This window comes from Chlamydomonas reinhardtii, chromosome 3 (assembly GCF_000002595.2).
Source record: "Chlamydomonas reinhardtii strain CC-503 cw92 mt+ chromosome 3, whole genome shotgun sequence".
Lineage (NCBI taxonomy): Eukaryota > Viridiplantae > Chlorophyta > Chlorophyceae > Chlamydomonadales > Chlamydomonadaceae > Chlamydomonas > Chlamydomonas reinhardtii.
Window position 1 is genome coordinate 8,944,574 of NC_057006.1, and position 22,809 is coordinate 8,967,382.

The 22,809-nt window shown below is 67.4% G+C and overlaps 4 protein-coding genes across 4 annotated transcripts in view; 2 read left to right on the top strand and 2 right to left on the bottom strand.

Annotated features, from left to right (window-relative positions):
* Positions 1 to 98: 98 nt before the first annotated feature.
* CHLRE_03g208833v5 (uncharacterized protein) lies at positions 99 to 17,331 on the top strand. Its single transcript, XM_001699348.2, has 22 exons — positions 99 to 376; positions 546 to 2,768; positions 2,931 to 3,136; positions 3,256 to 3,402; positions 3,580 to 3,676; positions 3,806 to 3,969; positions 4,322 to 4,391; positions 4,581 to 4,745; positions 4,953 to 5,054; positions 5,366 to 5,434; positions 5,644 to 5,730; positions 5,971 to 6,108; positions 6,321 to 6,383; positions 6,533 to 6,810; positions 6,944 to 7,202; positions 7,348 to 7,419; positions 7,621 to 7,736; positions 7,924 to 7,972; positions 8,092 to 15,059; positions 15,183 to 15,416; positions 15,626 to 15,764; positions 16,047 to 17,331. The coding sequence occupies exons 1-22, from the start codon at positions 359 to 361 to the stop codon at positions 16,593 to 16,595; spliced, it is 12,213 nt and encodes a 4,070-aa protein (XP_001699400.2). The 5' UTR covers positions 99 to 358; the 3' UTR covers positions 16,596 to 17,331.
* Position 17,332: 1 nt separating this feature from the next.
* Positions 17,333 to 18,688, bottom strand: CHLRE_03g208945v5 (uncharacterized protein). Its single transcript, XM_001699406.2, has 2 exons — positions 18,275 to 18,688; positions 17,333 to 18,115 (listed from the first exon to the last, which is right to left on the bottom strand). The coding sequence occupies exons 1-2, from the start codon at positions 18,559 to 18,561 to the stop codon at positions 17,995 to 17,997; spliced, it is 408 nt and encodes a 135-aa protein (XP_001699458.2). The 5' UTR covers positions 18,562 to 18,688; the 3' UTR covers positions 17,333 to 17,994.
* A 50-nt stretch (positions 18,689 to 18,738) lies between these two features.
* Positions 18,739 to 21,078, bottom strand: CHLRE_03g209057v5 (uncharacterized protein). Its single transcript, XM_001699407.3, has 2 exons — positions 20,406 to 21,078; positions 18,739 to 20,254 (listed from the first exon to the last, which is right to left on the bottom strand). Exons 1-2 carry the CDS (start codon positions 20,852 to 20,854, stop codon positions 20,134 to 20,136), a joined length of 570 nt encoding a protein of 189 aa, XP_001699459.2. The 5' UTR covers positions 20,855 to 21,078; the 3' UTR covers positions 18,739 to 20,133.
* Positions 21,079 to 22,088: 1,010 nt separating this feature from the next.
* Positions 22,089 to 22,809, top strand: part of CHLRE_03g209169v5 (uncharacterized protein) — a 1,805-nt gene continuing 1,084 nt past the window's right edge. Inside the window, exon 1 of the mRNA XM_043061565.1 lies at positions 22,089 to 22,809. This exon is cut by the window's right edge and continues 1,084 nt beyond it. Coding sequence (XP_042926694.1) covers positions 22,484 to 22,795 — 312 coding nt within the window. The 5' untranslated portion in view covers positions 22,089 to 22,483 and the 3' untranslated portion in view covers positions 22,796 to 22,809.

Below are 22,809 nucleotides of genomic sequence, written 5' to 3' on the forward strand. Positions count from 1 at the left end.
ACTTTCATCGCGACCGGCTGTCAATTGAATTCGTTTCCGCGCACGGTGGCACCTGACATAGTCTAGCTTGTCCTATCATACATGAACAATCGATAGACGTTCAAAGGTGCCCAAAGCACGCGACGCAGACAGACTACTTCGGCAACGCAAGCGGCAACACCCAGCTCTCGCCCAGAATACTGTCCGGCTGTTTCCATAGGGTATACGAGGAGCACAAACATGGAGGAATCATACTTCGCCCTTATGGACAGCCTTTCCGGCAAACGGGCGCGAAGTGGAGCGGCATTGCTGTAAGGGGCGTGTCCGCGCCTTGAGGCGATGAGCAACTCGTGACAACGGCTTACAGAGTGCCCCAAAGATGGACGACGATGACTTTGTGAGTCGATGGGACTGGACACGCTGCAAGGCAACCAGCAGAGACGGCACAGCGTGTGCGGCAAAGAGCCTCGTCCAGACCCGACGCGGCCCAGCGTTGCCTTGGTCCAGCATGGCCCTGGTCCCAATGCTTAACTCATCCACTGCTGACACCTTGTCCATGTTCACAGGACGTCGACTTTGACGTCGACGCCGTCGTGCAGCGGCACATGCATGATCCCACGGCCGCTGGTGGTCCTGGCGGCCCCGGGCCGCAACCCCCTCACGGCGCCGCACCTGCCGCGGCTGCCTGGCAGCCCCCGGCGGCCTCAGGAGGCTGGCAGCAGCCGCCGCCAAAGCCCCTGGGCGGCCACAACCAATGGCAGCCGCAGCAGCCGCCCTTTCAGCCCCACGCCGCCCCGCGTCAGTACCAGCAAGCAGCACCCGGCGTCCCGGGCAGCACCTGGGGCCAGGCCGCTCCGGCGCCAGGTGCCGGCCCTGGCGCCCCCAGCCACGGCAGCTGGGCCCCAGGTCCCACCCAGCCAGCACAGGGTGCCGCCGCGATCACGACACAGCAGAGGCAGCAACCACCCGCTTGTGGGCAGAACCCGAGTGCCGCGCCGCTAGGGTCGTCGCGGGCAGCCAACAGCGGTGGTGGGCCTGCGCCTGGCGCTGCTGGCGCAGGGCCCGTGGGACCAGCCGCGCCACCTCCGGCAGCGCCGCAGCCGCACACGGTTGCTGGACTGCGTCCGCCCGCTGCCGCGGCCGGTGCCGCAGCGATGCTGGTCAAGGACAAGCTGCGCAACCTGTGGAGCAAGCCGCGCGCCCAGGTGGGCGGGGCGGCAGCTGCGCAGCCACAGGCCAGCACGCAGGCCAGGGGACCGGGCGTTCAGCCGCCGCCTGCGCGCGTGGTGGGGCACCAACAGCAGCAGCCGCAGCCTGTTGCGCAAGTCGCGAATGCGGGACAGCCCTGGAATGGGGGTAGCACTCAGCCCGCCTGGCAGCAGCAACCGCAGACGCAACCTGTGCAGCAAACGGCACCCCAGCAGCAGAGCTCGTGGGCGCAACAGCTGCCACAACAGCCTCCGCAACAGCAACAACACGGGAGGCAGTCGTGGCAACAACAGCCACAGCAACACAGCACGCAGCCTTGGCAGCAGGTCCAGCAACAGGGCCAGGCCGGGCCGCAGGGCTGGTCGGCTTCCGCTGCCGGCTCGGGGCCGTCGGGCTGGCAGCAGGCCCCAGCACAAAGTACGCAGGCGCCCACACAGGCGCCGAATACCTACGCGCCGGGTCCCGGCGCACAGGCAGGGCAGCCACCACCACTCGGTGCCCCTGCCGCGGCCCCGACACAGCAACAGCGGCAGCCACAGCAGGGCTGGTCGAGCACGCAGCCGCCTCAGCAGCCAGGGCAGCAGGGTCACCAGGCCTGGCAGCCGCAAGACCCGGGCCACCGCGCGCAGCCCAACCCACTGGCCGGGCCCACGCAGCAGCCGGGCCACGGCGGGCAGGCGCAGGCACAGGGGCCCTGCAACGGCCCCAGTGGGCAAGGGCAGGGGCCGGTATGGCAGGGAAGCAATAGCAGTGCGTGGCCGCAAGGTCCTGGTGGGGTGCCGCCGTGGGGGCAGCCGCCGCCGGCCCCAACGCAGGTAAACGGTTACGGCACCTACAACGTAAGCAGCCCGCAGCAAGTCCAGCCCCAATATGCCCCGCTGGCGCCAATGCCGCACCCGAACATCTGGGCCGCGCAACCGCCAACCCACCAGCCTCCTCAGCAGCCTCAGCCTCAGCAGCGACTGCCGCCACCACAGCAGCTACAACAGCAGCAGCAGCAGCAGCCGCCTCCCACCGTCATTCTCCTGGACGACGACGACGAAGCGGACCCGTCTCTCGACTTGCCGCTGCACGTGCGCAAGCAGCAGCGCCGCAGCAACCCGCCCAAGCCGCCCTCGCAGCCGCAGGTGCAGGCCGCTGATGCCCGCCCGCAGGCTCCAGCCCAGGCCCCGGCCCCGGAACAGGCGCGGGCGCCTCGGCCTCAGCACGCACCGGCAGCAGCACCTGTCCGGCCGGTCACGGCGGTGGCCAAGGGCCCGGCGGCGCCGCAGCGCCAGGCGCGCCTGGCGCCGTTCGGGACGGGAGCGGCCGGCGCGGACAAGAGCCCCTCCGTGTATCTCAACAACCGCTTCAGCGGCGAGGCAGCTGTCAGTGGCAGTGGCGCGGCTGCGATGGCGGGGGCGGCAGGTGAAAGAGCTGGGCAGGGCGCAGCGGGCGCAGCGGCACTGGACGGTGGGCTCGATGGAATGAGCTTACTGGAGCGGGCGCAGGTGCTTCAGCCGCTGCGCCGTGCGGCGCCGCCCCTGGCGAGCCCCGCTCAGCGCAAGTTTCCGGCCCTCAGAGTCGATGACCTGGAAACTGTAAGTGAAGTCGGTATGTTATTTTGAGTTGACTCGCTCTAGTGTTTGGCTGAATAGTTTTGGACCTTTTGGGGGCAGAGCTTGAATTGTACAGCATGGTGAACTGTGTAGCAGCAGCCTTACTGCCGTAAAAGGACCATGCGTCCATGCCGCATGCTGCAGGCTCGCGCTCTGGTGGCTGGCGAGTTTGTGGAGCTGCCGCCGCCGGCCGGGAGCCGCGAGGAGGCGGCGGGCCTGGGGGCGGACAGCGGCTGGGTGTGGGCGGGGTCGGGGGCGGGCGGGGGCGCGGCGCCGGACCCGCAGCGGCCGGAGCTGGTGCCCAGCGGTGGCGCCAACCCGGGCATGCTGCTGCATTCCGTCCACGCCAGGTGGGGCAAGCCGCAAGTGCCTAAAAATCACTGCCCATAGCCATGGATCCTCTGGTAAGGACTGCTGCTGTATTTTTCCCCCGCCTGACAAATGCACTCTTTATTTTGCTGCGACGCAGGACGTGGCTGTACCCCACGGACCAGGAGGTGCGGGAGTACCAGTTCCGTATGGTGCGCGGCGCGCTGTTCGCCAACACGCTGGTGTGCCTGCCCACGGGGCTGGGCAAGACGCTCATCGCGGCGGTGGTCATACTCAACTTCTACAGGTGTGGATGGGGTGGGAGTGGGTTTATGGGAGTGGAAATGGGTACGGAGTGGGAATGGGTAAGGCATAGCGTGGCAGCAATGAGTTGGAAGCGCATTGGGGTTGGGTTCTGGCACTGTTTCCTTCCTACCTTCATGTCGCACACGCAGTCTGCCCGCCTCCCCCCTACCGCCCCCAGGTGGTTCCCGGACGGCAAGCTGGTGTTCACGGCCCCCACCAAGCCGCTGGTGGAGCAGCAGCACCGGGCGTGCCTGGAGAAGACGCACATACCCAAGGTGCGGTGCGGCGTCACACAAACCGACAGCGCCATGTGTGTTGTTCAAACCTCTGAGACCCTCACCCTCATTTCGCGCCGGGGACACCCCTTACCGTGACTCTAACGTGCGTCTTCCAATACCGGTCAGGGCGAGACGACGGTGCTGACGGCCGGGCGCGCCAAACGCGGCGACGAGGCCGGCAGCGCGGCCGCCGAGTCGCGGCGCGAGCTGTGGTCCAGCCGGCGCGTGTTTTTCTGCACGCCGCAGATCCTGGACAATGACATCGCCAACGGCGTGTGCCCGCGAGACAAGTGAGCGATTGCGGGGGGGAGGGGGGCGGGGGTGAAGGGGGGCAGGGGGAGTGGAGGGGGGCAGCGGGGGTGAAGGGGGCCAGCGGGGGTAAAGGGAGGCAGCGGAGCTCCTGCATGGGATGGTTTAGGGACACCAATGGGGCCGGCAGGTCCGGGGTTGGCATAAACTGGTGGAAAGCGGAACATCGTGGCCAGCGGTCGGCAGGCTTGCGGACCACCGCAGCCAATACCGTATCGCCAAGTACTGCAAAGGCTGTGTGTGCGCTGTGCGCCGCCCCCAGCCTTTTGCGTTGGGCTCGGGCACATGCTCCCCCTTCCTCGCCCCGCCCCGGCTCCGCCCTGCCGCCTGCAGGCTGGTGCTCATCGTGGTGGACGAGTGCCACCGCGTGACCGGCAACGCCGCACCCGTGGCGGCGCTTACAGTGAGTCCAGCGACGTCACGGCACGTGCTCCGTGCCCTCACGGGGCTGGCCGCGGCTGGCTGCAACACAAGCACACACACACACACACATGTCCTCCGCCTGATGCCGCTTCCGCACCGCCCTGCTGATGACGTACCCCGACGCACCCCCACGCGGCCGAACGCGCCCCAACGCGGCCTCTGTGCGCAGGAGCTGCGGCGGACGGGTCTGGCGGTGCGGGTGGTGGGCCTGAGCGCCACGCCCGGCAAGAACGCGGAGGCGGTGCAGGAGGTGGTCCGGCACCTGGGCGTGTCGCGTGTGGAGTTCCGGTCTGACGAAGACCCCGACGTCAGCCCGCACGTGCACAACAAGCAGGTGCGGTTGGGTGGATGGGAGGTTGGTGGTTGACTGGTTGGGTGGGTGCATGCGTGGGCGGTTGGGTGCGTGCACCCTGTGGATGCACGTGCTGCGCGGGATTGTGATTGATGCAGTCATGGCACGTCGTCGCCGCTGACTACTAGCTGGCACCCGCCGCCGCGCCGGTGTGTGTGCGCCTCTTCCGCCTGCTAATTTCATGCCCAGGTGGAGGTGATCTCCGTGCCTCCGGACGTGTCGTGGCGGCCGGTGGCGCAGGCCATCATCGAGCTGCTGCGCCGAGTGAACAGCAAGCTCATGGACAAGCAGGTGGGGGATGAAGGGGGGGGGCTGGGTGGTGGTGTGGGGCCCTCGGCCTGGGGGCTGGTGTGGGCGGCTGGGGCTGGGGCTGGGGCTGGGGCTGGGGCTGGGCCGCCCGCGGTATGCTCAGTCGGCGGGGCGTCACATGTGCTGCAGCTGGCGTCCGATGACATCCAGCGCGCTCGCCGTCCATGTGTCGTCCGCTGTATATGGGCAGTGCCAACACGCTTAGCATGCCTGAAAGCCTCTCTTTCCCTGCGTGCGCTCTCTCTCTTTCTCTATCACACACACACACATGTTATGTGTCTGCGCCGCTGCAGCTGGTGGAGCGCTACGACGCGGAGAACGTGGGCCGCCTGGGCTACGTGCAGAAGAAGGACCAGTGGCTGGTGCGTGTGTGTTGTGGGGTGGGGTGGGGGTCGTGAGGATGGCTCGGAAAGGGTGATACAGGGGCATATGCAGCCGCGCCTGGTTCTCTGCAGCGCTGCCGGACATTGTTCCTGCTGCTTGCCTGTACCCCCTTGGGCTCGGCTCCCTACCCGGTGATTCGCCCGGCCCCCTCCACCAACCCACTCTCCTCCTCCTCCGCCGCCTGCAGGGCTGGCTGGGTGTGAGCAGCAACAACAAGTCCTCGGGCGGCATGGACGCCCGCAGCGTGGCGCAGGTCACCGGCTGGTTCCACCAGGTGCGTGCGGGCGCGGTTCGTACACACGCCTGCTGCTGCGCCCTGGTGCGGCGACTGCCGCGTGCAGCCACACAATCGACCTCACCTCCACACCGTGTCACCCCAACAACTGCACATGCCCTCGCGCGCAATACCTTTGCACGGTAGCTGCGTTTGGCGTCTCCCAACGCCGTGTCCTCCCCCTCCTCTCCCCCTCTCCTCCCCGCTCCTCTCTTCCTCTCCTCCCTCCTCCCTCCGCAGTGCATGTTCCTGTCCACGCTGCTGGACCTGCTGTCCAGCCGCGGCGGCGCCCGGGTGGCGCTGGACACGCTGGGGCACGAGGTGCGGCTGCGCGCCGCCACCGAGCTCAAGGACCTGGTGGCCTGCCCGGACTTCAAGGTGTGGGGGGGGGGTGTGGGACGTGTGTGTGGGGGGGGCGGGATTGGGTTGCGATGGCGGTGGGGGACGGGGCAGGGGGAGCGGAGGGGGAGTGGGGCGGTGTGCTGCCTGCCTCGGCTGTTCCGACTTGGCATACCGTAGTACGGCAGCGTACAAATGATTTGCGGTGCCGTTGCCCCATAGGAACTTCGCTTGTTTCATGTGCCCCACAGGCCATGCGTAAGAAGCTGGAGGAGTGCGGTCGCTTCACACACCCCAAGATGCGCCGATTGGTGGTGCGTTGGATGCGGATGGGGCTGCCATGGCCCATGGGTTGCTCGCGCCTGCCCTACTTGCACCTGCCTTCGATTAGGGTAGGCAGATTGTCTGTGCCCGTGCCCAACCGTGCCCAACCATGTCCAACCCCTTCATCGCTGCATTGCAGGATGTGCTGCTCGAGCACTTTGAACTGGATGCCGACGGCAACCCCAAGGAAGCCGCCGAAGCCACGGGTGGCGGCGGCGATGCCGCGGCCCCGGCTGCGGCGCCAGCCGAAGGCGGCGGCGGTGCCGCCGCCGCCGCCGCCGCGGGCGACGGCGTGAAGCGCGTCATCATCTTCACCACCCTGCGGGAGACGGTCGGCGACATAGCGGCGGCGCTGGAGCGTTACGCACCGCACATCAAGCCGCGCGTGTTCGTGGGGCAGGGCGCCCGTGGCAATAAGTGAGCGGGCGGGAGAATGGCGTACGTCAAGTACGGTAGTCGCTTTGGTTGCGCACATCGCATGGGATAGGCCCCGTCAGCACCGTCTTGCTGTTTTGACTGCATGCAATGTTGGTTGTCTGCGACTGGGCAGGGGCGCGGCTGCTGCTGAAGATGATGACTTGGACGTGGTGCCGGCCGGCAAGCGCGGCGGCGGCCGGGGCGGCCGGGGAGGCAGGGGAGGCAGAGGCGGCGGCGGCGGCCGGGCACGTGGCGGCCGAGCAGGCGGCGCGACCGGTGGAGCTGGTGGCGGCGAGGACGGCGGCGGCGGTGGGAACGGTGAAGACGGCGGCGCGGGTGCGGGTGCGGCGTGTATGGCTATGAACCAGGAGCAGCAGCGAGCGGTGCTGCAGGTGAGAGGGGCGGCGGCGGATGCGGCAGCGCCCTGATCAAAGTGGGGAAGCAATGTCGGTAGCACAGGGGTTGCGTGGCTGCGCTTTGTGGCACCTCAACGACACCCTTCCGCGCCCGTGCACGTCGCTGTGCGCCGCTGCGCAGGCCTTCCGCGCGGGCGAGTTCAATGTGCTGGTGGCCACGTGCATCGGCGAGGAGGGACTGGACATACCCGAAGTGAGGCTGCACGAGTGCGAGGAAGAAAATGAGGTGGTGGAGGTGGTGGCAGCGAATGCTGTTTTGCCTACCTGAGCAAGCGGCGGACGTTGCCTGGGCCTTTCTTCGCTTTTCGCTTCTGTACACGGTCATGTGAACCCTGCTTCCCTCTGCTCTGCCCGCGCTTCCACCCTCCCGCCCCCACCTCCAACCCCACCTCAGGTGGACCTGATCGTGTGCTACGACAGCAGTGCCTCGCCAACGCGGCAGGTGCAGCGCATGGGGCGCACCGGCCGCTTCAGGGAGGGCCGCGTCGTGTACGTGCTCAGCGCCGGAGCGTGAGTGACGCTGTGCTGCTGCAAATACGGCACGGGAAAAGAGGGAAGGGGCAGTGCTGGCACTTTTGGCTGTGCGCTTGAGTGGTCTTGAAGATCACACGGATAGAGGGCCGTGCGATATGTGTGGATGCGGAGTTTTGTGTGATCCCCTGCTTGCAACGTACTCCCACGCCCTCCTGCCCCCCAGTGAAACGGAGCGGTACAAGGAGAGCCAGGAGAAGATGAAGCAACTGCAGGTGCGTAATTCGGGAGAGTACCACGCCCTGTGCACTTTGTTCACCAGAACAACCTCTGTAGCCACCCAAACGAGCCCTGTTAGCGCACCAACTCTCAACTCTGATCTCTTGTCGAGCAGGCGCTGCTGCGCAACGCGCGGCACCACTTCGACCTGTCGCGCACCTCCCCCGCCATGCTGCCGGACGACTGCCACCCTCGCGCCGTGCTCCTCAACCTGAGAGCCGCCACAGAGGCGGTGACGGCGCAGCGCAAGCAGGCGGCGGCAGCCGCCAAGAAGCCCGCCGCCAAGCGCGCCGCCGCAGCCGCGGCTGTAGGAGGCGGCGGCGCAGGCGCTGGCGGCGCCAACGGGCCAAAGCGGCGTAAGGGCGTCTTTGCCAGCCTGGCAGGCGCCGCTGGTGGAGCTGCGGCCAAGGGTCAGGGGCCGGGCCAAGGGAGCAGCCAGGGTCAGGCAGCGGCTGCGGCTGCGCGCTGGGGCGCCTCAGCTGGCGGATCAGGAGCAGCAGGGGCAGGCGCGGCGGGCAGTCGGCCATCGTCGGCAGCAGGGGGCGCCGCCGCGCCGGAGGCGGTCATCACCAGTGATGACGACTTGGGGGCCGCGGGAGCAGGCGGCGCCGCTGCTGGCGCTGCCAAGCCTTGGGGAGGGGCCGGGGCCGCAGGCGGCGCGAGCGGCAGCCGCGGCGTGGACGACACGTGGGCTGCATTCGTTGGCGACCGCGCGGACGGTGACGAGGAAGAGCTGGATGAGAAACCGCTGGCGCTGCGGCTGCCGGGCTCGCGCCCTAACAGCGGCGGCCGGGCCGGGCCGGCAAAGCGGCCGGCGTCCGCGGACGGCACCAAGCCGCCGCGGCCCGGGGCTGCGGCGGCAGCAACCACGACTGTAACGGCACTGGCTGTTGCAGCAGCAGCAATCGCGAAGCCCGCTGCCGGGGAGCTCACCGCAGGTGGTGGCTCCGTGCCTGTGCAGGCGTCGCTCGGCGGCTGGCAGGAGGGCGGGATGGATGGCGGCGGCAGTGCTGGCGGCGATCTGCCGCCGTCTCTTGACCTGACGGGGGACGACCCGCCGCCGCTGCCCTCGCCGCCGCTGCTGTCACCCGCCGCAACTGGCAGCGCGGGAGGCGATGGCTGTGCCGCCGGACCTGACGGAATTGCAGCTGGTGCCGCCGCCGCTGCTGCAATGCCGCCGGCGGAGCGGCTGCACATCCAGCCGCGGCCGCTGTCAGCGCTGCTGCCCTCTGATGGGCAAGTGCTAGCCGCTGGCAGCACCGCTGATGCTGGTGCTGGTGCTTGTGGGAATAATGCGGTGGGGCTGCAGTTTAGCGACGAGCTGGCGGGGGCCCTCGAGGGGCTGCTGGGGCCTGCCCTGCGCTGCGTCACCGTTACCACAGCGCCGGACGCCGCAGGGAAAGCCGACGGACACAACGTAGCGCCAGAAGAGGAGGCGGACATGGCGGCACGGGTGTTGCGGCAGCTGCCGGCGCTGGATAGACTGGCCGCGCTGCTGCGGCCCGTGTCGGATGAGGAGGCGGCGGCGCTGGCGGCGGCGGCGGGCGACCACCCCATTGCGCGCCTCGCCGCCGCCTGCGCGCCGTCACAGCCAGTGGCGCCCTGGCCTGGCCTGTACGACTGCTACCTGCTCCCATCGGAGCTGCAGCCGCCGCCGCAACCGCCACAAACACAACCGCCGTCACCTGTCCTTAAGGAACAGCCCGCAGAGCCGCAACCTGAGGCGATTGCTGTACGTGCAGCTGACGAGCCTGGGGCGGCATACCCGCAGCACCAGCACCAGCAGCAGCAGGACGAGCAGGGGTGGGAGGACGCGGACGAGCACATCATCATGACGCTGGACGAGGTGCCGTTGCAGGCGCGCAAGCCGCCGCCCTCGCAGCCACAGCCGCCGTCGCACCAACCGCCGAGCAGGTCGGGGCCGAGGCCGGCCTCCGCAGGAAGCTTCGGCGGGGCGGGCGGCGGCACTGCGGAGCGTCTGGCTGCACCCCAGGGTAATGCTGGCGCTGCGGCCACCGGCTTCCCGGCTGCCTGGGCCCGGCCCCCGGGCCTAGCCGCACAGGCGGCGGTGGCCGCTGGCGATGACGCGCTGGACCTGCCGCTGGCGGTGCGCAAGCGGCTGTCTGCGGCGGGCAGCGGCTCAGCCCGGACCTCGCCGGTGCCGGCGCATGCGCAGCGGCAGGCGGAAGCTGCTGTCTGCCCTGCACAGCCGCCGCCACCGCAGCATACAGGGCGGCCGCCGCTACCCGGACCCGGCACTGGCGCCGCGCAGCACGCGCCGCGTGTGGTTCCACCCACACAGCCCCAGCAGTGGCCGCCTCCGCCGCCGCCACCGGGTCAGGACCGGCGACAGCAGCTGTACCCGCATCACCAGGATCGGCACCCACAGCACCAGCACCAACAGCGCTCCAGCCCAGAGCCCTGGGCAGACCCGTCCTGGCAAGGCGACGGCTGGTTCGGCCCCGCCGCCCCTCCAGCCGCCGGCCCTGCGGCAGCCCCGGCTGCACCGCAGCCTGTATCTCCGCCTGCGCCGCAAGCCATGCAGCAGCCGCTTCAGCCACAGCCGCGGCCGCGGCCGCTGGTGCCGCCCACGCAGCCGCTTGACTCCCACACGTGGCCCCCCGCCCAGCTCCACCTGCCGGCCACGGAGCCTCAGGAGCCGGTGGAGCTGCAGGAGCAGCAGCAGCAGCGGGCGCCGAGGTCGGCCACAGAGATGCAGGAGGGCATGCAGCCGCCCCAGCAGGCGGAGGGGGAGGAGCAGGGAGGCGGGGGACAGTGGCAGGAGCAACGGCAAGGGCAGCAACTGGCCCACCACCAGAACCAGCAGCAGCAGCAGCAGCAGCAACCACAAGGTCAGGAGGTTGATGACTTGGACTGGCAGCTGTGGGGCGAGGAGTGCCAGGCGCCGGCCGGTGGGAGCGACCCCGGCGGCGGCAGCGGCGGCGACGGCTCCTGGCAGGCCGGGCCGGGCCCGTGTCAGCCGCCGGAGCCGCGGCACGAGGGCCTCCAGACCTGGAACCAGCAGTGCCTGCAGCCTGTGGGGCGGCGGCAGCACCTATCGCACACATATGCACAGCCGCCGCACCCACAGGGCCAGCAGCAGCAGCAGCAGCAGTGGCAGCAGCCTGTGCAGGGCGCGCACGGTTGCGCAGGCCCATTGCTACGAAGCCCGCTCCGGCCGGGCGGGGATGGCGAAGGCGAAGCGGCGGTGATCCCGGAGACCCCTCTAGCTGATGACGAGGACGAGGGGCATGGCGGCGAGGCGCAGGAGCCCCAGCAGCACCCGCAACACCCGGACTGCGCTGTGGGCCCCGCCGGTCACAGCTACAGCGGCGGCGGTGGCGGTGGCGGCGGCGGTGGCGGCGGCGGCGGCTGGGATGCTGGGCCCTCAGCAGCGGCAGACAGGGAGCATGTGGGGGGCGGATTCCTGCCCGAGCACGGGGCCCCCGGCGACAGTGACAGCGATGGCGCCAGGCCGGCAGGCTTTGGCGGGAGCAGTGGCGGGTCTGGGGAGCAGGGTGGCGCTGCAGGGCCGGCACCAGGCCATCCCGGAGCCCACATGCACAATCACCACCACCAGCACCAACCACACCACCAGCACCACCACCAGCAGCACCAGCACCAGCACCAGCACCAGCAGCACCAGCAGGTGGTGGTGGTGGGCTATGCGGCGCAGGTGCCGGTGTCCCCCATCCTCCCGCGGCAGCTGCGCTTCCCGCTGGGCAGCGGCAGCACACCGGCGGGCAAGCCCAGCGATCGCGAGGGGCGCAGCCACCGTGGCGGCGGCGACGTGAGCGCAGCTGCCGGCAGCTGGGCCCGGCCCGCAGGGCCGCCGGCCGCCTGTCTGACGCCTGCGGATCAGCAGCTGCAGCAGCAGGTGGAGGTGATACCGGGCACGGAGCTGCAGGCGGAGGCGGAGCCCCCGGCGGGAGCACCAGAGGAGGAGAACGGGCTTCATGTGGATAGTGTGGATGCACTGGCTCTGACACAGGAGCTGCCCTCGCCCATTGCACTGCAACCAGCCAGGTCCAAACCCCAGCCACAACAGCCACACCTGCAGCAGCAACCCCACCAGCAACCACACCAACATCAAGAGCCGGCAGTGCCCGGCGGAGGTCGCCAACGTGGCGGCCTGAACATGCCCACCTACAACGCTGGGCTTACTACCGCTGCAGCAGCACGTGGCGCAGGCGCCAGCACCGCGTGGACTGCTCCAGGGGCGAGCCATGCAACCGGCGCGGGCGGCTGCGGCAGCAGCAAACACACTGCGCCGCTGCCGCCCGGCACGCAGCCAGCAGGCAGCCGCGAAGACGACTGGTCGTTCTTCCGCTCGCCGGCAGCGGTCGACCGCCAGGCGGCGCCGCAGCAGCAGCCGCGACTCGACCTGCAGCAGCAACAGCTGCCGGCTGCTCTTGCGGCACTGGCACCCGCGCCAGCGCCAGAGGGCAGGTGCAAATCCGGCGTGGGGAATAACAGCGGCGTTGGGCCCGCACTGGGTGAGGCCAACCCAGGCCAAGGGGCTGCGCAGTCGCCTGCAGCTCTTGCTGCTGGCGCCCCTAATGCTGTTGGCGCACCTGATGCTGCTCCCGGCGCTGCGGACGCTGAAGCTGACGTGGACGTGGACGTGGAGGTGGACGTGGAGGTGGACGTGCAGGTGGACGCCGCCGACGCGCACGACGCGTGGGCCTTCCCGCACCTGGACGACCTGGACCACCTGCAGGAGTTCACGCAGCGCTGCGAGCTCACGCAACGCCAGGAGCAGCAGGAGCAGCAGCCGCAGCAGGAACAGCAGCAGGAGCAGGAGCAGCAGCAGGAGCAGGAGCAGGAGCAAGAGGAGCAGCAGGAGGAGCGGCGGGAGGAGCGGCGGGAGGAGGAGGCGAAGCAGGGTGGTCAGGAGCGCCGGCTGGAGGGCATGCACGGCGAGGGGTGCAGCGGGATAGCAGAAGGGCCGGGGCGAGCAGGAGAGCAGGAAAAGGCTGAGGAGGATCCGGTTGGCAGCTTGTACCCCACCGCGCAGCCAGGCGCGGCCCGGCGGCGTGAGGCAATGACCACGCCCCAGCCAGCACCGGCACGGGACGGCGCGGGAGACAAAGGCAAGGCCACAAACATGGCGGTCACAAGCGCCTCTCCAAAGCCAGCGCCAATGCGCGGCGATGCGAAAGCTCCGAAGCCCGCTGCGGGCGGCAAAGCCGGCGGAGCCTCCTGCGGCGTACCTCCCACAGGAGCAGCAGGCGCCGCTGACGCTACGAAGCGGCAAAGCGGGGTGGATCATGGTCGCGCGGGTTTTGGTGTCGCCGCTGCGGCCGCCGCCACGCCCTCTGTGGTTTTCGCCACGCCTGGCCTGAGTGAGTTGGCGGACGCGGCCGGGGACGGCTACGTGCCGCCAAGCACTGGCATTGGCGGCGGCGGCGGCTGCAGCACCGGCGGCAGCGCCCGCGGTGGGGAGGAGACGCCGGCGCCGTCGCAGCCTCCTCGCTTCAGCCTGTTCAGTAACCTGCGAGCACGCGTGCTCAGCGCCCGGGCTGCTGCTGCCGGCGGCGGCTCTGGTGGTGGCAGCGATGGTGGCAGCGGTGCTAATGGCGGTGGGACGAACGCAGCACGTACGGGCTCTGCTGGGCCGGAGGCCAGCGTGAACGCGGGAAGCGGCGCTGCGGCCGTCAGCGGCGGTGGGGGCCCATGCGCCGGCTCTAGTGGCGGTGGCGCAGGTGGTGGCGGTGGTGGAGGAGCAGCTGGCGGCAGTGGCGGCGGCACTGTGGGCGGCAGTGCATTCCGTGAGCCTACCAACGCCAACATCACGCCCATGATGCGGGCCAAGCTGCAGGCGCGAACCGGCGGAGCAGCAGCAGCAGCAGCACCTGAGGCCACAGGAGGACCGTTTGGGGCGCTCAGGGCAAGAGCAGGAGTGGCTGCGGCAGCTGTGCCTCAGGCTGCAGCAGGGGCTCGTGGGTCACAGCGCTGTGCCTCACCACCGCGCGCCAAGCAGAGGCCCGTGGCCGCTGCCGCTGGCGCCGGCGCCATCGCCATCGACCTCACCGACTCGCCGCCCTCCGCGGCGCTGCGCGGCGCCAACGGTGCGGCAACAGCAGCAGCGGCGGCTGCCGGCGCCGCCGCTCGGTCCAAGCGGCCTGCCGGAGCGCTTCGGGAGCCACAATGCCCCGGCACAGACGATAGCTTTGGCCCCATCCAACGCAAGCGGCTCGGCGGCGGTGGCGGCGCCGCCGGCGGCGGCCGGCGGCGGGCGGCAGCAGTGCTGCTGGTGGACGAGGACTCCTCCCAAGACCACCCGGGCAGTGCGGCGCCGCGCGTCCCGGGCGCCCGGCGGCCGACTGCTGCCGCTGCCGCGGCGGCGGCGGCATGGGCGGCTGGGGGGCTGGCGGAGGAGGATCTGAGCCCACTGGTGGGCGCAGCCGCGGCCAGGGGTGGTGCGCGGCGGCGCGGCGCCGTCATCCTGGGTGGCGACTCCTCACAGGAGCCGAGCAGCGCCGGCCGAGCGGGCGGTGCCGTCGGCACAGCGGCGGCCGCAGCAGCAGCAGCAGCGGCGGCGGCCGCCGCTGCGGGCGGCGGTAGTGGCAGCACCAGCCTGTTTAGGCGCTTTGCCTTCACGCCCAGCGGCGAGGGCGGCGGCAGCCAGGCGGCACCTGGGGCTGGTGGAGGCGGCCGGGTGGCGCTGCAGCGGGCGCCCGGCAGCGGCCGCAACACCTCGCCTGTGGTGGCCGCGCGCCGGCGCAGGCCGCGAAGGGCGCTGGTCGGAGATGGAGAGGGTGGCGGTGGCGCCGTTGGGGCTGGTGGCGGCGGCGCTGGTGGGGAGGAGGAGGAGGAGGACGATGATGCGGCGCTACTGGCGGCGATGCGGGCGACGCAAGCGGGTGCGGCGGGTGGGCGGCTGGGCGGCGCCGACTCGGCGTCACGGCGGCCGCGAAAGCTGCGCCGTTTGCGGACCGGCACGGGAGCGGAGGGCGGCGAAGCCGGCGGTGGCGAGGAGGAGCCTGGTGCGGGTGGGGGTGGGGGTCGGCTGCCCCGCCGGCGCGCGGTGATGGTGGGCGCCGCTGACCCGGCCGCTGCGGAACGGCTTGCAGCAAACAGGTGAGAGAGCAGCGCGCGCCGTTGCTTCCGAGGAGGGATGCATTGGACCTGGGCCCATTTCAAGCCTATCCTGCCTTGCACTCGATGCCTCGTGTGCCTGCACCCCACTGCACCATGCTGCAGGCAACGCGCGCTGGCCGACCACCCAGGGGCCCGCCCTCCCGCCCGTGCCGGCGGCGGTGGTGGCGGCCGCCGGGGTGGCGGCGCCGCTCTGGCGTTCATTGACGCGGAGGCACAGCTGTCGGGTGATGAGGTCGGCGAGGGGGAGGAGGGCGAGGGCGAGGACGAGTACGACAGCAGCTTCGTGACCGACGGCGAAGGCGACGGCGGTGACGCCGACTCGGACGCGTCCGGCAGGTGGGTCGGTGGATGCACACACACGGCATGATGCTGTGCGGCGGCGCGGCTGCACGGCTACGCTGCGTTGCCACCCTCGTCCTGTTGTTGTGTGAAGGTGCCGTACTGACGCTCGCTGCTTCGCCAATTCCCAACCATCACCTTACACACACACACACACACACACACACGCACACACCTTACACACACACAACCCTCAACGCCCGCAGGTCTCCCGGCTCGCTGCTGGCCATGTACCGGGCGCCGCTGCTGATGACGCAGGGGCCGCCCAGCGCCGTGCGGCCGGGGGACGTACGCGCGCTCATGGAGGCGCAGCGCCGCGGCAGGGGGCGCGCAGGCGGCGGCGCGGTGAGAACTGTCGTGAACTATAGAATGGCCCCAAAAGCGCCGGCCCAACAGGGCCTATTACTTGGGAGAATGGGGTAGAGGTCGTATCACGACAAGAACTGCGGTCCCGGCGGGGTGTTCAGACACACTGGCTGGCCACACACCGGGCGGTCTTGCAGATTGAGCAGGGTTGACCGTTGCAGGTTGTAGTGTCGCTTACTACCTTCGTGCATGGCACGAGCTCCGTTACTTGTAGCAGATGTCACAATGAAGTGTCATGCTTTTCAACCCCTGCTGCTGCAGGCGCCCTTGCCCCGTCGCCAAGTGGTGGACACGCCCGGTGCCTCCGCCGACGGCCGCCGAGACTCTGACGTCTACAGCGACCGCGACCACATTGGTGACGGAGATGATATGGATGAATACGAGACCGGCAGCGAGGTGGCGGAGGACGGCGAGGAGGGCGAGGAGGAAGAGGGAGAGGGAGATGCGGATGAGGAGGAGGAGGAGGAGGGTGCGTATGACCCGCTGGCACGGCGGATGGCGAAAGGCCTGGCACGAGCACACCAAAGGGTGCGCCGCCGCGGCGGCGCCGACCCGTTGGCAGGCGCCGATGACGACGAGGAGGACGAGGGCGAGGACCTGGAGGGGGCGGAGTTTGAGGGCAGCGAGGAGGGCGAGGAGGAGGACGACGACGTGTGTGGCGTGTGTGGGGAGCCGGGCGAGCTCATGCTGTGCGAGTCGTGCGACTGCTGCGTGCACGCGCGCTGCGTTGGGCTGCGCTCCATTCCGGAGGGCGACTGGTTCTGTGAGATGTGCCGGCCGGCGGGCCGGCAGCGGCGCCAGCAGCTGTAGCTGCAGTGGCAGAAGTAGATGGATGTGAAGGGGTGAGGAGCAGAGACGGAGGCGGATTTCCGGATGCTCCGAGGAGATCGCACGCAAGGCGGCAGCGGGCCTGTAGCGCCTCCCCGACTGTTACTTCAGGTAACTTGGGGGAACTCGCATGTGGGTGCAGTTATGACGTGGCGCCGAGGCCGCGATAGATGACCTGCAGAAGACACTGGCTTTCATGCATGAGAAGTTGACGGGACTGTGCAGGTGGTGACACGCTGGGGGCATGAACGTGGGGGGGAAGCTAACGAACGAGGTGGGCGGCAATGGGGCAGGTGTGCGTGTACTGTGTGCTTGTGGAGTGAACGGCAGGCGCGAGCATTGAACTAGTCAGCGTCAGCAGCAGCAACGCCTACAGTAGCGGCGGCATTAGCAGGGCTGGGGCCGTGGTGGCGGCGCACGTTGTGGTGGTGCCGGAGGTGCTGTATGGCAGCGATCGCGATAGATGGCGGAGCTGCTGACAGTCGCGAGGCAGCGTGTGCAGGTGCGTGGCGCGGGTGCAGTGCGCAAGTAGGTAGGCGTACATTACACAGGCTCAATCCCAAACCGTAACGGTCGAGCTGAAGCCTGAGGGTGCTTTTCGGAACATCCCAACCACACTAGGTTGGCTGGGAAGGGAACCGGGGTTGTGACACAGCGCGGGCTCAAGAGTCTGGGCTATGCTCGGCCTGGATTTGAGGCAGTGTAATTCGTGTGTCCCTTGTATGCATGAGATACCGCTGGCATGATTTGGACATGTACACTCAAGGCACTGATACATTGCGAGGGTATCGACAGTGTGCTTGTGGATTGTGGGATATCCTATTCCCCTGTGCGGAGAGCCGTTGCAAATGCGTGGGCCGCCCGCCACACATACGGTACATGGCAAAGCAAAACACTTCATACAGTGTCCATGCGCCCCATCCAGCAGTCATCGCGTCCCTTGTCATTGTCAAGCGCCAGAGTTCAAACATTGTACAGGATGGGGCACCTTGACGGCCCGACCAATGCAGCCAGATACCGCGGTGCGCACACCATATGCCTCAGACAACTGCCGCCGCTGACGGGACGACCCGAAAGCGGTGGTACATGATGGTACATAGTTATAGTACAGATGCATTCGGTGCATGAGGGGGTGTACTATGCGCATTTGTTGATGCCCGTGCCGTCAGCTTGCATTTGTTATCCACAACAGAGCCACCGGGGACGCCGTGCTCTAATCCCACACAGCAGCGCTAGCCACACCGCTCCCGCATGAACGTCGGCCCCGCCGTCATCCTCTAAGCGGCGGCCAGAAGCGAACGCAAGCTACCAGCGCAAGCGCAGGCGCCACGCCCGCCGCCGTCGTAGGCCCCGCCGCGCACCCAGCGCCGTGGAAACTGCTTCAGGGCTGCGGCAGCCCCGCGCTGGCCCCGCTCCTGACCCCGGGAGCACTCCCGGCGCCGTTGCCGTTGCCAGTGCCCGAAACTGACTTGTTCGGCTCCGCCGGCTTCAGGGCGTCGATCCTGCGAAGTGTAACCCCAGAGCATTCAAGGACTGGACTGAAAGCAGCGCCCCAGCCTTGCATGCAACCCCAAGCATCCAAGCCACAAGCCACGGTGGTACGAACCTAAGGTAATTACTGGCGAAACTCACCCCGCATGGTAATTACTGGCGAAACTCACTTCCCGCGCAGCCCCGTCCAGTCCGAGTGGTATGAGATGTCGAACACACGCTCCAGCATCTCAACGCGGGCCCGCTGCTCGTTGACCTCCCGCTGCCGGCGCTCCTCGAGATCCGCCAGCGCCCGCTGCGTGGACTCCTCCTTCAGCGCCAGCGCCCGCTTCGTGGACTCCGCAAGATCCGCCAGCACCCGCTGCGTGGCCTCCTCCTTAAGCGCCAGGTCCCGCTTGCCAAGCAGCGACGTGACGTATGCAGTCACCGCTATCGTCCCGAGAAGGGCGGAGCCCATGAGCTTCATAGCCGGCGAGTGCCTGGCCACAAACTCTGAGCTTTCGGCAAGACTGGATGCTGTCGAGAAGGCGCGCGAGGCCCGATAATGAGCCATGAGTGCTTCTTCGGTAATCAACAACGCGTGATGCTGCGGTTCTACAAACTGCACAGTGAATGACGGTGTCTTGAATATGGTTGAAGTTATAGCTTACACGGCTGCGTATCGATTGTTTTAATGGAGCCTCCGAATGGGGCGCCCGGCCAGTCCCAGGACCCGGGCGCCTCGACTGCGCCCCGTTGGCGCGCTGGGCCGCCGCGCAGCTTGGTGCCGATGCCGTGTACATGCTGGAACCTGGACGGGATCGCAACGGCAAGGCCCTAGGCGAGGCGGCCGAGGGTGCACAGGATGGCAGCGCGGGGCAGCGTGCGGTCGACGCCCCCAGCACTGGCACCGGTAACCCTGACCGTTGCACCCCGCTGCACGCATGCGCCGCTCCTGCCTGGCGCGCGACGATAGCCCCAAACCCCATAGGATTTCTCCGCATCGGCGTCTTGGAAAAAGGTTCAAGTTATTGTCTTTCACGGCTGTGTTCTCCAAATGGGGCTTGAACCCGAATGTGGATCGTTCCTTACAGAGGAGAGCGGTCTAGGCCGACAGCTAACAGTGTGTTTCCTGGGTCCCTTACCTACCGGTGGGATAATTTGGACATGTTATGAGGTACACACAAAAAAAAGACACTGAGACCTTGCAGGGGTGTTGACAGTGCCTCGACACTAACCCGAATGCGGATTGCGGGAAACCATATCCTGTCCCCGCCGCGCCGCGGGCATACCGTATGTATGCTCCATACATCCATCCACCCTCCCTCCAGCCACAGGCGCCATCACAGCTAGCACCGCACATCGGCGCACTCTCCGACACGCACCGAATGACCAAGCCCGCCCACGTAGCACCTCGCCCGCCTCCCACGCATCTGACGTTAAAACATACGCTCCTGCCATGATACCCGCCCTCCATCATTCACTCACACAGCAGTCAAGCAGTCGCCTGAACCCCCTGTGCGGAGAGCCGTTGCAAATGCGTGGGCCGCCCGCGCGCCACCTCACATACTTGCCAAAGCAAAACACTTCATACAGTGTCCATCCGCCCCATCCAGCAGTCATCGCGTCCCTTGTCATTGTCAAGCGCCAGAGTTCAAACATTGTACAGGATGGGGCACCTTGACGGCCCGACCAATGCAGCCAGATACCGCGGTGCGCACACCATATGCCTCAGACAACTGCCGCCGCTTCGGGGCGACCCGAAGCGGTGGTACATGATGGTACATAGTTATAGTACAGACGCATTCAGTTCATGAGTACCGTCAAGTTCACTTTCCGCATTGGTTGATGCCCGTGCTCCATCCAGCTGCAGTTTCTAACCAACCACAACGGAGCCCTCGGGGACGCCGTGCGCTGATCCCACAAATAGCACCCAATCACATCCTCTTAGCGGCGGCCAGAAGCGAACGCAAGCTGCCAGCGCAAGCACAGGCGCCACGCCCGCCGCCGTCGTAGGCCCAGCCCCACACCCAGCGCTGTGGTGGCTGCTTCAGGGCTGCGGCAGCCCCGCGCTGGCCCCGTTCCCGACCCCTGGAGCACTCCCAGTGCCGTTGCCGTTGCCAGTGCCCGAAACTGCCTTGTTCGGCTCCGTCGGCTTCAGGGCGTTGATCCTGCGAAGTGGAACCGCAGAGCATTCAAGGACTGGACTGAAAGCAGCACGTGAAAGCAGCCTTGCATGCAACCCCAAGCACCCAAGCCACAAGCCACGATGGCACGAACCCAAGGAACTTCTGCCGCATGGTGAAGACTGGCGCAACTCACTTCTCGCGCAGCCCCGTCCAGTCCGAGTGGTATGAGATGCCGAACACACGCTCCAGCGTCTCAACGCGGGCCCGCTGCTCGTCCACCTCCCGCTGCCGGCGCTCCTCGAGATCCGCCAGCGCCCGCTGCGTGGACTCCTCCTTCAGCGCCAGCGCCCGCTGCGCAGCCTCTTCCATCAGCGCCAGCGCCCGCCGCGTGGACTCCTCCTTGAGCGCCAGCTCCCGCTTCGTGGACTCCGCAAGATCCGCCAGCGCCTGCTTCGTGGACTCCTCCTTCAGCGCCAGGTCCCGTTTGCCCAGCAGCGACGTGATGTATGCCGTCGCCGCTATTGCCCCGACAAGGACGGAGCCCATCAGCTTGATGGCCGGCGCGTGCCTGGTCACAAACTCTGAGCTCTCCGCGAGACTGGACGCCGTCGAGAAGGCGCGCGAGGCACGATAATGTACCATGAGAGCTGCTTTGGTGATAGAGAAAACGACGACGTTGAACGAGAACGCACAGAGAATGCTGGCCACTTCGAGTGGGAATGCGTGGCTCAATCTCTGATGGTGTCTTCAAAATTTGTTAAAGCCATAGTCTTACACGTCTGTCTACCGACTATTGTACAGATGGGGCTTGAATTGGGCACCCGGGTTCGCGAGCTGGGGCCGATGCGCTTGCTGCCGACGCCGCGTACATTTGGAACCTATGGCTGTGTGCAAATTGTTTGACATGGCCAGGTTGCGACATGCGAGATGTGACATAGCAACATACGACATACCCAGACTCGCCCACATTTGCATAGCTATGCGTCCCGGAGCTCATTCAAGTAAACATCTCCCAGCTTTGCGGCGGTGCATTGCGCTAGCATAGCCACAAGCTCCTCCCACTGGCCGCACCCTACCCACCACAGTGGCAACCGTGACACGTTTTGCTGTGTGCCACGGCGTTCCACGCTTACCAGAGGCATATTGAATGCATCCACAATATGTTTGGCGGGTTTGGATGCGTTTGGGCGGTATGTGCAGTATGGCGCAAGGTCGTATGTCGCAATTCACATGTCCACATGTCGCAACCTGACCATGTCAAATAACTTGCAAGCTGCTATAGCTCGGGCTTGCAACGGAATCCGTGCCCGTTGCTCGTGCACACCGCCTTGTAACAACGAACGAACGCTTGTGTTGCGTTATTTTCCAGCACGTCGATGAACGTGGCACCCCGTTAACACTTCGGTCCCTGTTGGTCCAGTAACTTCGGCGTCCTCCCCCTCCCCCTCCCTCTAGAGTGCTACACTATGCTACGCTCTAGTGCTTTCAGCGGGTTTGGTTACTGTGCGCCGCGAGCCTGGGTGCCGCTCGATGGCAAACTATCCCCCTCCCTGGCGCAGTCCCCCAGCAGGCCAGCACCCCTCCGCCGCCGCCTCCCCTTCGCCTCCTCCTTCGCCCCTGCCTCCCCCTTCCCGTCCTTGCAGTACGGTAACCGCCTGGCTAGCTCGCTTTCCCTTCCCCCTTGCCCCCCCCTCCCCTGCCTCCCCCTGTGACCCCACATTTGTCCCTCGACACCGGCCTGTCAAAGGCCCACGCGCCACTCCAGCACAGCGCCACCACTACACCTGCCGGCTGCCGGCCTAGACGGCTCTCCCCTGTAAGGAACGATCTCACATTCGGGTTCAAGCCCCATTCGGAGAACACAGCCGTGAAAGGCCAAAATTTCAACCATATTCCAAGACACCGACCAAGACACGGACAAGGGGTGTCAGCTTTGTACAGCTGGAAAATGGGCTGAGCCCCTGATAGAGCAAGGGATGTCATGATGGGCACCGGCGACATGAACAGCACCCTTGCAAGCCCAGCGGGACTGGCAAAGGGGTATGCCAACGCCGTGCCAAGGCACCGCCACGCCCTGTCCACGCCACTCCACACATGAGCCCGTGGTACCTCATTCCAAATCCCTCACAAGCACCACAAACGGCTAGCCGGGCTCAGGCCGTCAGGCGCGACCGGGGCCGCGACGCATTTAAGGCGGGATCGGCACGCAGCTCCCAGCTGTGCACTTTGTAGAACCGCAGGATGTCGTTGTTATTAACCGGAAAAGGACTCATGGCACATTATCGTGCCTCGCGCGCCTTCTCGACGGCCACCAGTCTTGCCGAAAGCTCAGAGTTTGTGGCGAGGCACTCGCCGGCCATAAAGCTCATGGGCTCCGTATTCTTCGGGGCTATGGTGGTGACGGCATACATTACGTCGCTGCTGGGCAAGCGGGACCTGGCGGTTATGGAGGAGGCCACGCAGCGGGTGCTGGCAGATCTCGAGGCGCGCCGGCAGCGGGAGGTCAATGAGCAGCGGGCCCGCGTTGAGACGCTGGAGCGTGTGCTCGGCATCCTGTACCATTTGCACGCTCCAGAATCTTAACGCGGGCCCGCTGC